Below are 14,560 nucleotides of genomic sequence, written 5' to 3'. Positions count from 1 at the left end.
GCCAGGATTTGACAGCGCGCAGTGCCAATCACAGGCACTGAGACATTTCCCGATCTCTGCAGCTGCGGAACGGGAACATGTCTCAGCTTCCTGGCGGGCTCGGCACGTGGAGCTGCGAACACGCCCGAGCCCATCACTACTTGTGACGAGGGAGCATGGAGCAGGCTTCCCTTGCCAATCAGGAAGCTGAGCAGTGTGTAATGACTTGGCGCCCAGCTTCCTGATTGGTCAGGAAGCTGGCCAATCAGGAAGCCGTATGGCGAGTCATTACCTGCCCCCCCACCTGGTGACGAGGGAGCATGGAGCCGGCTTCCCGCCAATCAAGAAGCCAGGCAATGAGTCATTACACGGCGCCAAGCTTTCTGATTGGCCAGAAAGCCTGCTCCCTGCCTCCTGGTCACCTTGTGACGAGAGAGCATGAACACGGCTTCCCTGCTAATCGCTAAGCCGGGTGGTGTGTCTTTACATGCCGCCCGCCTTCCCGGCTAATCGGGCAGCCAGGTGGCGAGCCATTACGCGCTGCTTGGCTTCCTTAATGGGACTTCCGGTTTTGGTACCTGCGAGTACTGGAAAAAAAAAATATCGATGCTCGATACCCAAATAAGTGCATGATGATATGAACAGGGCACATAGAAAACAATTGTTTTCTATGTGCCCTTGAGTTGAGTCTGCATTGATCTGCGCAGTTCAGTGCAGCATAACGGACAGGGTGTGATTTGAACTCTAAATGGCAGGTGTGCTTTATACATCTTCATGTTTTTTTGGTATTTTATACTTCACTGATAGGTGGTCTTTAATTTGCCTGGTTGCATAGACAGCTTGATAAAAGTTTATATCAAATATCCTGTGAACAGTTTCTGATCACTTTGCTATTGTATGAAGCCATTGAACTCCTTCTTTTAAATAGGCTGGAATTAGCGCTACAGCAAAATGAAATTCTGAACGCCTTTGTAGATGACTGGAAGGCCTTGTCTGATAAGGAGAGCACATTTGGTGCAAGATCCGACTCTCACCTGAAGGAGTATCAGTCTTTTACAGACCACCAGTTTGGCAAAGACAAAACCATCAGCTGCATAGACTGGCACCCCACACTTAATGGTAATGAATGGAATCGCTGCCAGTAATGTCAGTCAGTGGTAAACTTCATAACATAGGGGGGGGGGGGGGTTTCAATCATAGTATTTCTAATAACCATCCAAATCTACATAAATTAAAGTCTGAATCGGAGCAGTTTCTTGGGGTGGGTTTTCTGATGGCGAGAATCGTGGGCCATGCCTGTTTATTGTGTGTTGAAGCGGCCACTTGTAGTCTCCATCCTGTGTGACCAGGTGACAATGCGAGAGCACAACTGTTAGACAGGAGTAGAGTGTTGTCACCCCATATGAAGAAGTGCCTGAACAGCCGGATTTCTGGCCAATCAGGAAGCCAGGGGGGCAGGTAATGATTTGCCGCCCAGCTTCCTGATTGGCCAGCTTTCTGACCAAGCAGGAAGCTGGGTGGCAAATCATTACATGCCGGCCGGCTTCCTGATTGACCGGGAAGCTGGCTCCATGCTCCCTGGTGACATGTAATGACCCGCCGCCCGCCTTCCTAATACTGGAAGTTCCGTTATCAGGATAGGCATCGGGAGCATTTGGGTGGGTACGAGTATTCGCCCAAATACTCGGTATAGGTGCATCCCTAGTTATTATATAAGTATTGTAGGGAACTAGTCTCAATGTAGATGCAAACTCGCAGTCTCGTCAACCAAACATGCCAGCTTTAATTCCAGACAGCAATCAAATCGACAAAAAAAGGTTACAGGCATCCAGCCAAAAATGTAATTGACATAAACAAATAAAAGTCCGCTCCACTGAGCCTTACTGGGTATTAGTGATAGTCCTCTGAGCTGGGTCCGTTTCCTATATGGGAACAGTTACAGTCCATCCACAGAACCCTGTCCTGTTGACAGGCTTGGCTCCAAACACAGAACACACTGTCTCTCCTTGCACTGAGACACACACTTCCCCCAGCTAGGTGCAGCTGCACACTAATGAAGTCCTGTGCAGTCTTCACTAAACTACGGCCCATGGAACTAGGAGTCTGTCCCACCCGGAGCTCTATCAGACTCCTAGTAACACCAGCCCCAGGATTTGTTTTACCAATACAAGGTAAAGAGCTATTTTTCTTTACCTACAAATCTATGCTGGCATTACCTTAGATGATGAATCTAAGGATCCGTTAAGGAATGTATCTACCATCTATCACTTTTTCTGCCAACCTGGCAGGTTTTACTGGCACCCTGTTACAGTATGTTTGGTGTTTTTATAGTCTGCAACAACCCTTTTTTGAACAGAAATCTGATTTATTATGCAACTTGCATACAGATAATAAATCTGTTTTAACTTGCAATTTAAAATACAGGATGCAACAAATTAGCAAGCACAGTTATTGTATGTATGCATGTGAGATAGGGACCTTAGATTGTAAGCTCCTTGAGGGCAGGGACTGATGTGAATGTGCAGTATGTAAAGTCTGCGTAAATTGTCGGCGCTATATAAATACCTGTAATAAATAAAAAATAATAAATACTTTATTTAAACAGTATTGATAAATGTCCTCCAAAGACTGTTACATGCATGAACTCTAAAGATATTGGAAGGCATTCATCAATACCGTCTTAATGAATGCAGTTGCTAATCTGTTGCATTTTATATCACAGGGGACAAATGTATTACCTGTATGCAATTAGAGGGAATAGGAGACTCCTAAAAGCAGTGCTTTGTTAATTAATGTGCAATTTGCATTCAAAAAAATCTTGTTCCCCATTGAGACAGATGTGTGTGTTTTATTTGCCAGGCTTAGTGGCAGTTTCATTAACTGAACCACTTTCCCTGGAGGATCGAGTGAACTTATCTTCCAAACTCATCCTTAAGCCATCATTGATTCTTATTTGGAGTGTGACTGACCCTATTCATCCCCAGGTAAGATTGGAAAGTCGGAGATCTCCTTTCTCCAGGTGAGGGATCTGTTAATAAAGATAAGCTTTTCATAAACTTCCCTTTGAATCTATTCTTTAATGGAGTGAATCCAGTGCTCTTCTTATCAGGCTGGTAGGACTGTTCATTGACAGAATGCGAAAGAACGCTGATGATGTGCAAAGTCCAGTAATAAGAGCCAATCAGATTTCAGATAACAGAAATCACATCGTGGTAGATGAATCCTGATTTGTTGCTGTGCAAAGAGCCATTTTTGTTTGGTACCTGGTTCCATGGATACAGGCATATTGTGCACTTGGAGCGGCGGCTTCCTTCTTCCAAGGTTTTAATGCTGTTAGTGTCCCCGCTAGTGAGATTTGCTGTCTTTATTTTGTCCTGGTGACCACTGTCACTGGAACTGAACTTGAGGAAAAATCTAAAATTCTGAATTGCCACCAGAACATGAATATGGGGAAATATTCCAATGGGGCCAATTGTTCCGGTGATAAGCATCTAAGAGGAGATTTACCTTTCTTTGGATAGATTTTCTCTCACTTCCTGTCTGTCTACAGGAAGTGAAAGAAAGTTTTAAAACAGATGGCAAACATTTTTAACAGATGGTTAAAAAAAGAGTTTTAACCATTCTCTGCTCTATCCAAAATGGAAAAAAAATGGCTTCAGATGCACTTTTAACCGAGGCATACTGATGCTGCTAAACTTTTTCTGTGCAACCAGGCTTCAGTGACCCCTGGGCAAAAGATTAATTCTACCAGCTATTATATTTCATTCTTCACTGATAATCTAATATGCTGAAAACTGATTGGTGGCTATGGATGGCTATGGCTATATTGGTGGCTATGGATTACTGTACTTGGCATATCAGAAATGCTCTTTTTAATATCATTTAAATAAAGCCATTTGTTCCAACACTTCTAATGATATATCTTCACTCGGTAAACATGTAAAAGTGTGAAATCTAAAAGCTTCTTCTGTTCTCTCCTTTAGCTGATGCTGGAATGTCCAGATGACATCTATTGCTTCCGTTTTTGTCCGAGTGACCCCAGTATCATCGCTGGAGGGTGTATAAATGGCCAGGTACTGGATCCTATTCGTATAATGTTTTGTGTGGTCTGTGCAGTGTCCTTAGATTTTTGAGACTGATGAAGGGACCCAGCGTGGCCCGGAAAGCGCTTGTCTTCACTTTTGACGATTTGTTCAATAAAATGAACATTTGGTGATCCTGAAAGGATTTTTTCGGTGTGCTGGTGATATTCTTAATTCGGTCATTACAAGCACCCTCCCTATCACTGGGAATATCCGGTAAGGAGTGCAGCAAAATGTCCTTCTTTATCCTGTGCTGTGCCCTGGGACAAGTTTCATATGGGTCTGTGTAGTGGAGCACTAGTACTGAACCAAGCATAGCTGTCTGAGAGCTGATAAGCAAGCCTGGGGGGCCAGTGGTTGGGGCGCAGTGGTCAGATCTTTGGTCAGCTAACATTGATAAGTCCCATAAATTAAAATACTTCCACCACCCATGGGCTGATTTCTGCTCTGTACTTAGCCATGAATTGTAGCCTACCATACAATTTCTATACATTGTAAAATAAACACAGGAACTATCTTCTACTAATTTACAGGACAAATGAAAGCAGTTTGGTCCTTCACATCTTAATGTTCAATAAACACTCTAATTTCAGCCTATATAGTTCTAATGCAATGATACCTAATGCTTGTTCACATATTCCAAGTCAAACCTTTAAATCCTAAATACCTACCTTTGGTGGATGGAGATATGCTCTAGATTTGATGGCCCCGTCTGCCGATCTGGTCTTGGTTTAGAGTCTACATACTAAACCAAATCTTATTGGTAGGCGATTTCGGCACTCTAGCTGTGGTGAAACTGCAAATCCCGTTATGCTTTTGAGAGTCATGCCTGTGGCTGTCAGAGTGTTGCAGTGCCTTATGGGATTTGTAGTTCCACAACAGCTGAAGTGCCAAGGTTGCCTACCCTTTTTTATATTACATAAAGATATCTGGCTGGTGTTTCTATATCTCTCTGTGGATAACCTAACCAAGCCACCAATAGAAAATTACAGCCGATCTCCAAGGAAATTAAAAACTACCCTTGCAGTGTGTGGGGAGTCCTACTGCAAGGGTTGCCTAGTGCACCATTAAAAATAACTTTTACTTATCTTATCCCGCTTTCCCATGGCAGCCGGCACTTTTCTATTGCCTGACGCTACGGGCTGTGGACAAGCCCAAAGCATCCTCACTTACAATGCAGAACTGTTGGTCCTGCATTGTATGCGATGACATTGGAGTGTGACCAAAGGACTGAGCTCTGAATGGAAAAGACTTTGGGAGACCAGTTTCATAAAGAGGAGAAGCCTGCAGGAGCGGGTGACGGATAAGGTAAGTAAAACTGCTTTTTAATGGTACCCTAGACAATATTCAACATTTAACATTTAACCCTTGAAGTGTGGAGGGAGCCCCACTGCAAGGGTAGTTTCTCATTTCCTCAGAGTTCAACTTTAATGTCTGATACCCATTCACCCCTTTTATCTATCAGACCTTTCAAAGCCTTCTTCTATGTTAACCAGTGTTCAAGGGGAATGTTCTCCTGTTGGAGGTTTGCAGTGTTCTTTATCAAATATTTTGTGTCCTTACAATTATAAAAATTGAACTAGAGAAGCTCCCACTCCTGAAAATGCTGATTGCTGGGCTGTTTTTCTTTAATATTTTAAGTCCCTGGTCCAAAACAAGTATGCAGATAGGTGACTTAGAAATTATAGAAGCCAACGGGTCAGCCAGACTGCTAGGTAGGACAGCAATGATGCAGATTTCTCATATGAATGCATTGCCTTGTATGGCTAAGTTCCTATTTCTTCTGTCCTTAACTCAGGTTGTATTATGGGATATCTCTGCTTATAACGAGCGTCTCGCAGAGAAAACTGGAGTAACCACGAGCACCAACACAAAGGTATGTTTTGTATTGCATTGTAAAATTCTTACTGTCAGCTAACTAACATTTACATAATAATCTTATTACTATGAGTCCCAATGAAATCAAAGTTCTATTTTTTTTTTTTACCCATCTATTTTGACCTTTTCACTGGGATCAGGAGCTGATATTGTAATTGCTTACAGCAACACATCCTGGTGAAATCTGGTATTGCAGACTAACCATACAGATCTATCATACCCTCTCTTACCGATTGGTTTACATACCACAGAAGTATTCCATTATGTTTTTATGATCATGATTCTTCATTTGATCTTGTGGAGGAGATTTGCAAAAGTCAAGCGGGGAATGCTGGTGTAAATGTAAACAGTTTCCTGAATTTTGAGCAAAATGAACAGCTGTTGGAATTTATGACAAGCATGCTTTGGATAGAATATGTAAGAAAGGACAATCTGTATTTTAGTTAGCTATGACTGTTAGGAAAACGAATGTAATATTTTCATTAGATTGTGCGTTCCAGCCGGATATAGTCTGACAAATGGTGACAGATATATGTTTATAATCGTGAATGCACTAAGATGTCCTTTTTCTGCTTACAGACAACACTGGAGCCCAAGCAATCCAATGAGCCACATTTTGTGAGATACTGTGCGGTATCCTCTATAGAACATGGGCACAAGGCTGTGATAACTGACATACACTGGCTCCCAGATTTCTTTGAGGTAAAGGCTTGGATAGGGAACAGTTACCCCCATATTGGTTTTAGGCTTTCAGATTACTTATTAACCACTTCCCATTGGCTGTACGCATATATTGGGCAACACAAAGTTGAGCCTTATTCCATGCTGCCACATATATGTGTTGTTGCTTTGTGTTGGGAGCACACTCAGTTGCGGCTCCCCAACACTGTTACATTACTGTCACCAACTGCTCCTGGCCACACAGAAATGATCGGCAGCCAGTAGTATGGGCTCCCAATCACATGGTCACTGTGACCGCCAACCATAGTGATCACATGATCAGAAGCCCATGAAGCACCTCTGACGTTAAGATTTCCGATAGGGTTAAAGTGACTCTGAAACTAACTCTTGCCTGGACTAGGCTAAGTAACACAATATTTGACTTCCCTACACTGTCACACTGCCCCGATCCATCTCCCAGCTCAACAAAAACCTGATACTTTCAGGTATAGGGAACACATAACGCACCCTTCCTGCCTCCCACAGTACAGAGATTGGTGTCTGAGCAGCCAATCACCAGGCTAAAGCACCAACTCATTGGGATGCACATTCCCCTGGTCCAGTTTTGATTAGGCTGCTGCAGTGGTGGAGAGGCAGCATAGGAAAGATAAGTTTGAGAAGTGGGTCCTGCTATCAAGCAAACTGGTAACTCAAGTGTAATGACTTGTGATCCCTTTTCCTTCCCTGTCCCCAGTGTGGTAGCAAAGGGGGATTCCAGGATCCTCATTAGTCCAGACGCTAATTCCAGCCACTAAGGGGTGTAGTGCTATTACATCTGGGCTGTTTCTCTTGGCACCTTTACTAGTTCAAGCACCAGTGCATAGAGAAGGGTATGCTGTTCTGATATGCCCCAAGGAGAGTAGCAAAAGCATTGTTACCTCATCAGTTGTTCAGCCAAATTATAAAAGTGCTGCGGGGGCCTAGACCAGAAGAAGGCCGGGGTATGCTAAGGACCCAATAGTTCATATCCCTTTTTATATAATGTTTGTTTTTAATATGCAACAAGTTTGAAGTTTAAGTCTTAGTCAATAACTTAGAAGTGATAGTCACTAACTTAGATCCCTTCTTCAGGCTTTATACTTTTCTCTGTATTGTTTTACATATATTATTATTATTATTATTATACAGGGTTTATATAGCGCCAACAGTTTGCGCAGCGCTTTACACTATAGGGCAGACATTTCAATCGCAATACAATTCAAGACAAGATGGTAAGGAGGGCCCTGCCCCTGAGGGCTATGTAACATAAAACAGCAGAAAGGCACACAATAGGCTGGGATTATCAATCATCAGGTAGCAGGTATGCCTTTCTCATGTAAAGTAATTGTGTTCTCTTCTTTTATAGATCACCCGCGCAGGATATCCATATGAAAATAAAAGTGGATGCTGTGTACAGCTCGTCACCTGTTCTCCAGACAGGTAATTGAATTTAATTAAGAAATACACAGAGAGCTTCTAAGGGTAAAGTTTGGACAGAATAGATTTTGAAAGGGAGGCGTATTATGATCGTGCATCAGCCAATTTTTTGTTTTGTATAGAGTGGAAAGGGATTTGAACTAGAGATGCACCGATACCGATACTAGTATTGGTGCCAATGCCGGGTATTTGGGGGAGTACTAGTACTCGCCTAAATGCTCCAATGCCTAGCCCGATACTTCAGGTATCAGGAAGCCGGGCAGCGAGCCATTACACGCTGCCCAGCTTCCTGATTGGCCGGAAACCGGCTCCATGCTCCCTCGTCACCTCGTGTCATGTTGCAGTTGTATCTTTTATCGACAATATTGGCTTTTTTCCCATTGTAACAAAAAACAAGCAAACGTGTTGTTTTTATTTTGTCATCTTAACAGCTTATTATTATAAGTCATTTATATTATTATGAAAACAATAAGCCACGTTTTCCTTAAGGGCCTGTTCACACCACATCCAGATCATCTCCAGACCAGACCAGATTGTTTCTAGACCTAAAATGCATCACAATGTATCCCTATGCTATTTCTGGCCTCTGTTCCCACCAGCGCAGTCCGTTCCAGACCAGACCAAAAAAATACTGCATGTCTTATTTTGTCTGGTCTGGATTCAGTGGAACTCATGGAGATGCATACAAACTGCATACAAACGCATGCAGACGCACTGGACCGCACTTGAAAGGCCAATTTTAAGTTAACAGGGGGAAAAACAGCTCCGGAAAGTGGTAAAAACGTGGCAAAGCGCAATGCAGCGTGTTCCAGATCTGGTCCAGTAAATGGCGTGAACCTGGCCTTAGAACAGATTTCTCATTGTGCTTTTTTTGCGCAGTGTTTTCACAAAATCTGTGACCTTTAAGGGTAGATTTATATTCAAAACTTTTATTGGATAAAGTAGAAAGAGCATTAGAACTTCTGTCAAATTTTTATTTTCTGTCTGTGTCCCTGTTGGGGAGATTTGCCCTCTCTATTTGTCCTGGTGACCAATGTGACTGGGACAGAGGGATGAAAAAGCCTAAAATGTTACTGTTTAAAAGGAAAAAGCACAGGCGTGGGCGCCACCACAATTTGAGTCCAAAACAATCGTTTATTTGAAAATGTCAGTTTAGTGAAACAGCCAACGCGTTTCAGGGGTTCATACAAGCCCCTGTCATCAGGGCTTGAGTAAACTGAAACTTCCTTTCAGGATGTATGGACTCACATTAAAATGAATGGTGATCAGCAGGTACCAGTGCCTGCATTTAGTGAAGATTTTGCAGTAAAGAAGAGATTGTACTGTTTCTTTGCGAAATCTTTACTAAATGCAGACACTGGTACCTGCAGATCACCATTCATTTTAATGTGAGTCCATACATCCTGAAAGGAAGTTTCAGTTTACTCAAGCCCTGATGAAAGGGGATTGTGTGAACGCCCGAATTGTGGTGGCTGCCCCGTCTGTCCTTTTTCCATTTGAATCTACCTAAGAGCCCCCCCCCCAGTCTGGCTTGGGGTGTCCCTGTTTATATGGAAGAAGCCTCTTCAAAAACATCCTGAGCAACCCGAAGAACAGATTCATTTAAAATGTGAGTCTCCTAAAGCAGCAAGGATCTAGCGCCTCTTTTCCCCTACACATGCCCAAAATGTTACTGTTGTCACTGGAATAGGAGGTAAGGGGAAATCTTCCAATGGAGGCACTTCACTTCAGCTTATTGGCTGCAGTCGCTGTTCAGCTGAGAATTTTCAAACCATTCCTTTAACAAAAGTCAATTGAAACTTTGACTTCTGTTGAACGGAGTGGTGTCCACAGGGCCACGTAGGACTCGGGCAGTGTATGGCCAGCTTTAAAGCAGTGGCTCCTCAGTGTCTGTATTGAGCAGAGCTGTCATTTTAATAGCACATAACCTGCTGCTAGAATCCTGGAAAAGAAAGCATTACATCACGGGAGATGTAGTCCTGAGCAGTGCTGGCACAAGGTCCTCTAGCATCCAAGGCGAAAAAACAAAGTGCACCCACCACCATAAACCATGAACTACTTATCAGTATAGGTTGCAGGTACTGTGCATTTTGCACCCCCTACTGCTGATGAGCTCAAACTGTCTGCCTCTTCTGACCCCTCCGCCCATTCTGTGACCCTGATGAGTAGCCTGTATGCTCCCTTATACAGTAGCCATTCCTACAATATAGAGTGAGGTGTACGCTGTTGGGGCACAGAGAGGTAAGTGTTATTTCGGGCATAATACACAATGCTGATGAAAATTCCCCTTATACTGGTTTTATTTGTTTGCTGTAAGCACATCTAGGCACCGCTACTTATAGAATGATCTTCTCCTACAGCTCAGTCATGTTCTGGGATATCCGATCACACAAGCCGCAGGCTCAGACCATGGCCGAGAAAAAAATGGACATGAAGCAGCTGGAGCTTCCACTTGGTGTACCTGATACTTTCAAGCACATTGATTTGATCTGGAGGCCGCTTATCAAGGTATCAACAACACGTAGAGTCCATGTTTTACATTTGAATTATCTTACAGTTGTCTTACCTCCAAACCCTCTGGTCAGGATTCAGCAGTATACCTACATCTAAAGGAAAAAGGTCCCTCCTTTGAAGACAGTTAAAGGGGTTCTAAACCCTCCCGTTTTTTTGCCTATATCTACTTCTATCAAGCAGTAGATATAGGCAAACAGTTTTTTTTTTTTAAACGCTTTAACAGCGGTTTAAACTTACCTTATATTCGCTGCGCACTCTCACCCAAGAAAACGAAACAGTTCGGGCAGCCGCAAAGCATCTTGGGGTGGGCTCATGCGCAGTTCGGTTTCTCGGCCAGGAGACGAGCTGAGACGCAAGGTAAGTCTATGGACGCGTGCACCCGCATGCAGACACCGTGGGATCAGAAGTGCCTGCAAGCAGAGAGGAGTCAGCGCTGGATTGGAGAGCCGACGCACTGCTGGAGGGACAGATGAAAACATCAGGAAAGAAGAAGATCGGATTAAGAGACATCATTTAAGGTAAGTGCTGACATTAACATTGGGGGGAGGGAAAACAAATGTATAATTTAATGTCACTTTAAGTACGCATCCTAGACAGGGATAAGGACTGGTTTAAAAGAGCTGTGAAAGAGGCCTTGTATGTAAAAATGGAGAAGCCAAGCTTGAATGGGAGGGGGGTGCTTGAGACTTCTATTTTCTGCCACACACAATGCTGTTTTAACACCTCTCAGGTTAACCTGCCACCTTTAACACCTGGCAGGTTAATGACACCTCCTAGCTTCAGTTGTGCAAATGCATTGGAGCAACATTCACCATATTTATTCCCAGATAATTTTTGTACAAGTCATTCCCGATTGAGAAAGCTGGTTGGATGTTCAGTGAAACGCCTTCAAGAAAAATACAGAAAGTCCAGTTGCCTTGACTTATTTTTTTACAGATATACCATGACCTGGATGAATGAGAACCTTCATAGGCATACTTACAAAGCTAAGATTCCTCTATAGTTCAAAGATAGGTTACAGAGAAGAGAATCATATGATAGGAGGATGCAGTTCTACCATGAAGTATTACAAAAGAACTCTGGGGTAAAAATGTTCTAAACCCTTTTGCTGGGGCTACCCCCGCACTGCAAAGGTTAAGTACTTATTTTTGCCTAGGGTCAAAAATAACAAAGTTAGCCCCTACACAGGGAGGAATTAATTAACGCAATTGCGACTGTTTGAACTTGCATGGGATCAATTTGACGCGCTTTGCTCAAGATTTATGTTGCTAGTGTAATGTTGTTTATAAATTAGATTAAAGGAGAACTATGGGGTCAGGGCTTTTCCCCATAGTTCTTCTTGGGGTAAGCGCTGGCGGATCGGAGCGGGGAGGTGGAATCCAGCCCCTCCCCTGTCACGGCAGAGAGCTGTGACAGGATCGAGAGGTGAGCAAACGACGGTATATGTTCGCTCACTTCCCAATCTACTGAGCCGACCTGTGACAGTCTCATTGTCACAGGTCGGCTAGAACTATGAGGTGAGTGAAAAGCACTCGCCTCATAGTTCTCCTTTAAATGGACTCCAGGAAAGAAGACTTGTAACTCCAGGCAAAAAGCTAAACTGTCCCTTCTTGAAAAAGTGGTCATGGGGACTTCTTCTTAAATTGCGATTGTTTTGTTTGGCGGTGCGCCGGTTTCAGACAGCCTCAGGACAATGGCAGATATAATCAGTTGCGAACTGTCGCAAAACACTCGCAATCAAGAAAATAGCGCACGCTCAGGGCAAAACAGGCGCACATGGGCTTAACAGGAGCTGCTAAACATATTTGCCCATAAAAAATAGGATAAAACAGTCGCAATTGCGTTAATAAATTCCCCCCACAGTGTATAGAATTTGAGGACGCCGAGGGACATAACATCGCTGCAGCCGAGGAGGTGACAGGCAGGAGAAAACCGGCCGGCTCCGAGGATCAGGTGAGTATAACTTAGTTATTTTTGGCCCTAGGCAAAAACAAGCACTTAACCCTCGCAGTGCAAAGGGTTAATAACCTTTTTACCCGGAGTTCTACTTTTAAAAAACTCCTAAATCTGACTGCATTAGATCTAATTAAAGTCCGATTTAGGTATATTTGTGATTCATTTGATTTATCACCCAGAGTGTTTCTTTACGCACACCAAGCACGCATGCAATAAATACACGTTTCCCCTTCTTCCGTTTTCTAATCTGCTTCATAATTCATTTTAAAGTGCAGCAATGAATGAGCTGCTGCTTACATCTTCTGACAGATTAGACTGTGTACTGAACGGGCGCGATAGACGTAGCAAGCAAGATATGGAGGGCATTCCACGCACTCAGCAAAACTCCAACATCAGTCTTTAGCTTGAAAGGGCTGAGCCGGTTCTTCTCGGTATCAGCAGAACAGGGATTATCAGATTGTCAGGGATCCAGTTCGAGTTGATTGTCCTGACCACTATTTCACCAACTGCCCTACTTATAAAATGTAACTTATCGCTGTTCTCTGCAGTCTGGGATCTGTGCCATCAAATATGTCAAAATGTTATTAAGTGTTATTTAATGTGGAGGGTGTGGAGATCATTAAAAGGGACAATGCTGGCACCTTTCCTTCATTTCAGCGAAAGCCATACAGACTTTGGGAAAGCTGTGGAGTCATTTTAGTTAGTTCACACTAACATAACCTAAGGCAATGTTTCTCAACCTTTTTAAAGAAATGGATCCCTTTAAAAGTATGCAGAACCTCGAGGCACTTTGGTCTAAAAAGTAGAAAGCACAAATTAAAAAAAAAACACAAACAATTAGATAGTGGTCTCGTATGGGTTTTAAGGCGGGACCCAGTGCAAAAACACAAAAAGGGTGGGGTGCTCATGACATTATAAGTCCTCAGCCCCCTCTTCACATCAGAGTCCTCAGCCCCCTCTTCACATCAGAGTCCTCAGCCCCCTCTTCACATCAGAGCCCTCAGCCCCCTCTTCACATCAGAGTCCTCAGCCCCCTCTTCACATCAGAGTCCTCAGCCCACTCTTCACATCAGAGTCCTCAGCCCACTCTTCACATCAGAGTCCTCAGCCCCCTCTTCACATCAGAGTCCTCAGCCCCCTCTTCACATCAGAGTCCTCAGCCCCCTCTTCACATCAGAGTCCTCAGCCCCCTCTTCACATCAGAGTCCTCAGCCCCCTCTTCACATCAGAGTCCTCAGCCCCCTCTTCACATCAGAGTCCTCAGCCCCCTCTTCACATCAGAGTCCTCAGCCCCCTCTTCACATCAGAGTCCTCAGCCCCCTCTTCACATCAGAGTCCTCAGCCCCCTCTTCACATCAGAGTCCTCAGCCCCCTCTTCACATCAGAGTCCTCAGCCCCCTCTTCACATCAGAGTCCTCAGCCCCCTCTTCACATCAGAGTCCTCAGCCCCCTCTTCACATCAGAGTCCTCAGCCCCCTCTTCACATCAGAGTCCTCAGCCCCCTCTTCACATCAGAGTCCTCAGCCCCCTCTTCACATCAGAGTCCTCAGCCCCCTCTTCACATCAGAGTCCTCAGCCCCCTCTTCACATCAGAGTCCTCAGCCCCCTCTTCACATCAGAGTCCTCAGCCCCCTCTTCACATCAGAGTCCTCAGCCCCCTCTTCACATCAGAGTCCTCAGCCCCCTCTTCACATCAGAGTCCTCAGCCCCCTCTTCACATCAGAGTCCTCAGCCCCCTCTTCACATCAGAGTCCTCAGCCCCCTCTTCACATCAGAGTCCTCAGCCCCCTCTTCACATCAGAGTCCTCAGCCCCCTCTTCACATCAGAGTCCTCAGCCCCCTCTTCACATCAGAGTCCTCAGCCCCCTCTTCACATCAGAGTCCTCAGCCCCCTCTTCACATCAGAGTCCTCAGCCCCCTCTTCACATCAGAGTCCTCAGCCCCCTCTTCACATCAGAGTCCTCAGCCCCCTCTTCACATCAGAGCCCTCCGCCCCCTCCCCACAGCCACCTCCT

At 44.3% G+C, this 14,560-nt stretch overlaps 1 protein-coding gene across 1 annotated transcript in view; it reads left to right on the top strand.

The window, feature by feature from the left end:
• WDR63 (WD repeat domain 63) overlaps positions 1 to 14,560 on the top strand; it is a 66,571-nt gene that overhangs the window by 33,668 nt on the left and 18,343 nt on the right. Inside the window, exons 12-18 of the mRNA XM_018561846.1 lie at positions 908 to 1,098; positions 2,839 to 2,963; positions 3,963 to 4,052; positions 5,860 to 5,937; positions 6,519 to 6,641; positions 8,005 to 8,078; positions 10,436 to 10,583. Of these exons, the coding sequence (XP_018417348.1) occupies positions 908 to 1,098; positions 2,839 to 2,963; positions 3,963 to 4,052; positions 5,860 to 5,937; positions 6,519 to 6,641; positions 8,005 to 8,078; positions 10,436 to 10,583 (829 nt within the window). The remainder of the gene's footprint in view (positions 1 to 907; positions 1,099 to 2,838; positions 2,964 to 3,962; positions 4,053 to 5,859; positions 5,938 to 6,518; positions 6,642 to 8,004; positions 8,079 to 10,435; positions 10,584 to 14,560) is intronic.

Source organism: Nanorana parkeri, unplaced genomic scaffold (genome assembly GCF_000935625.1).
Source record: "Nanorana parkeri isolate BGI_ZX_2015 unplaced genomic scaffold, ASM93562v1 scaffold548, whole genome shotgun sequence".
Lineage (NCBI taxonomy): Eukaryota > Metazoa > Chordata > Amphibia > Anura > Dicroglossidae > Nanorana > Nanorana parkeri.
Note: the sequence above shows the minus strand (reverse complement) of the source record. Positions and strands in the feature narration are given on the sequence as shown.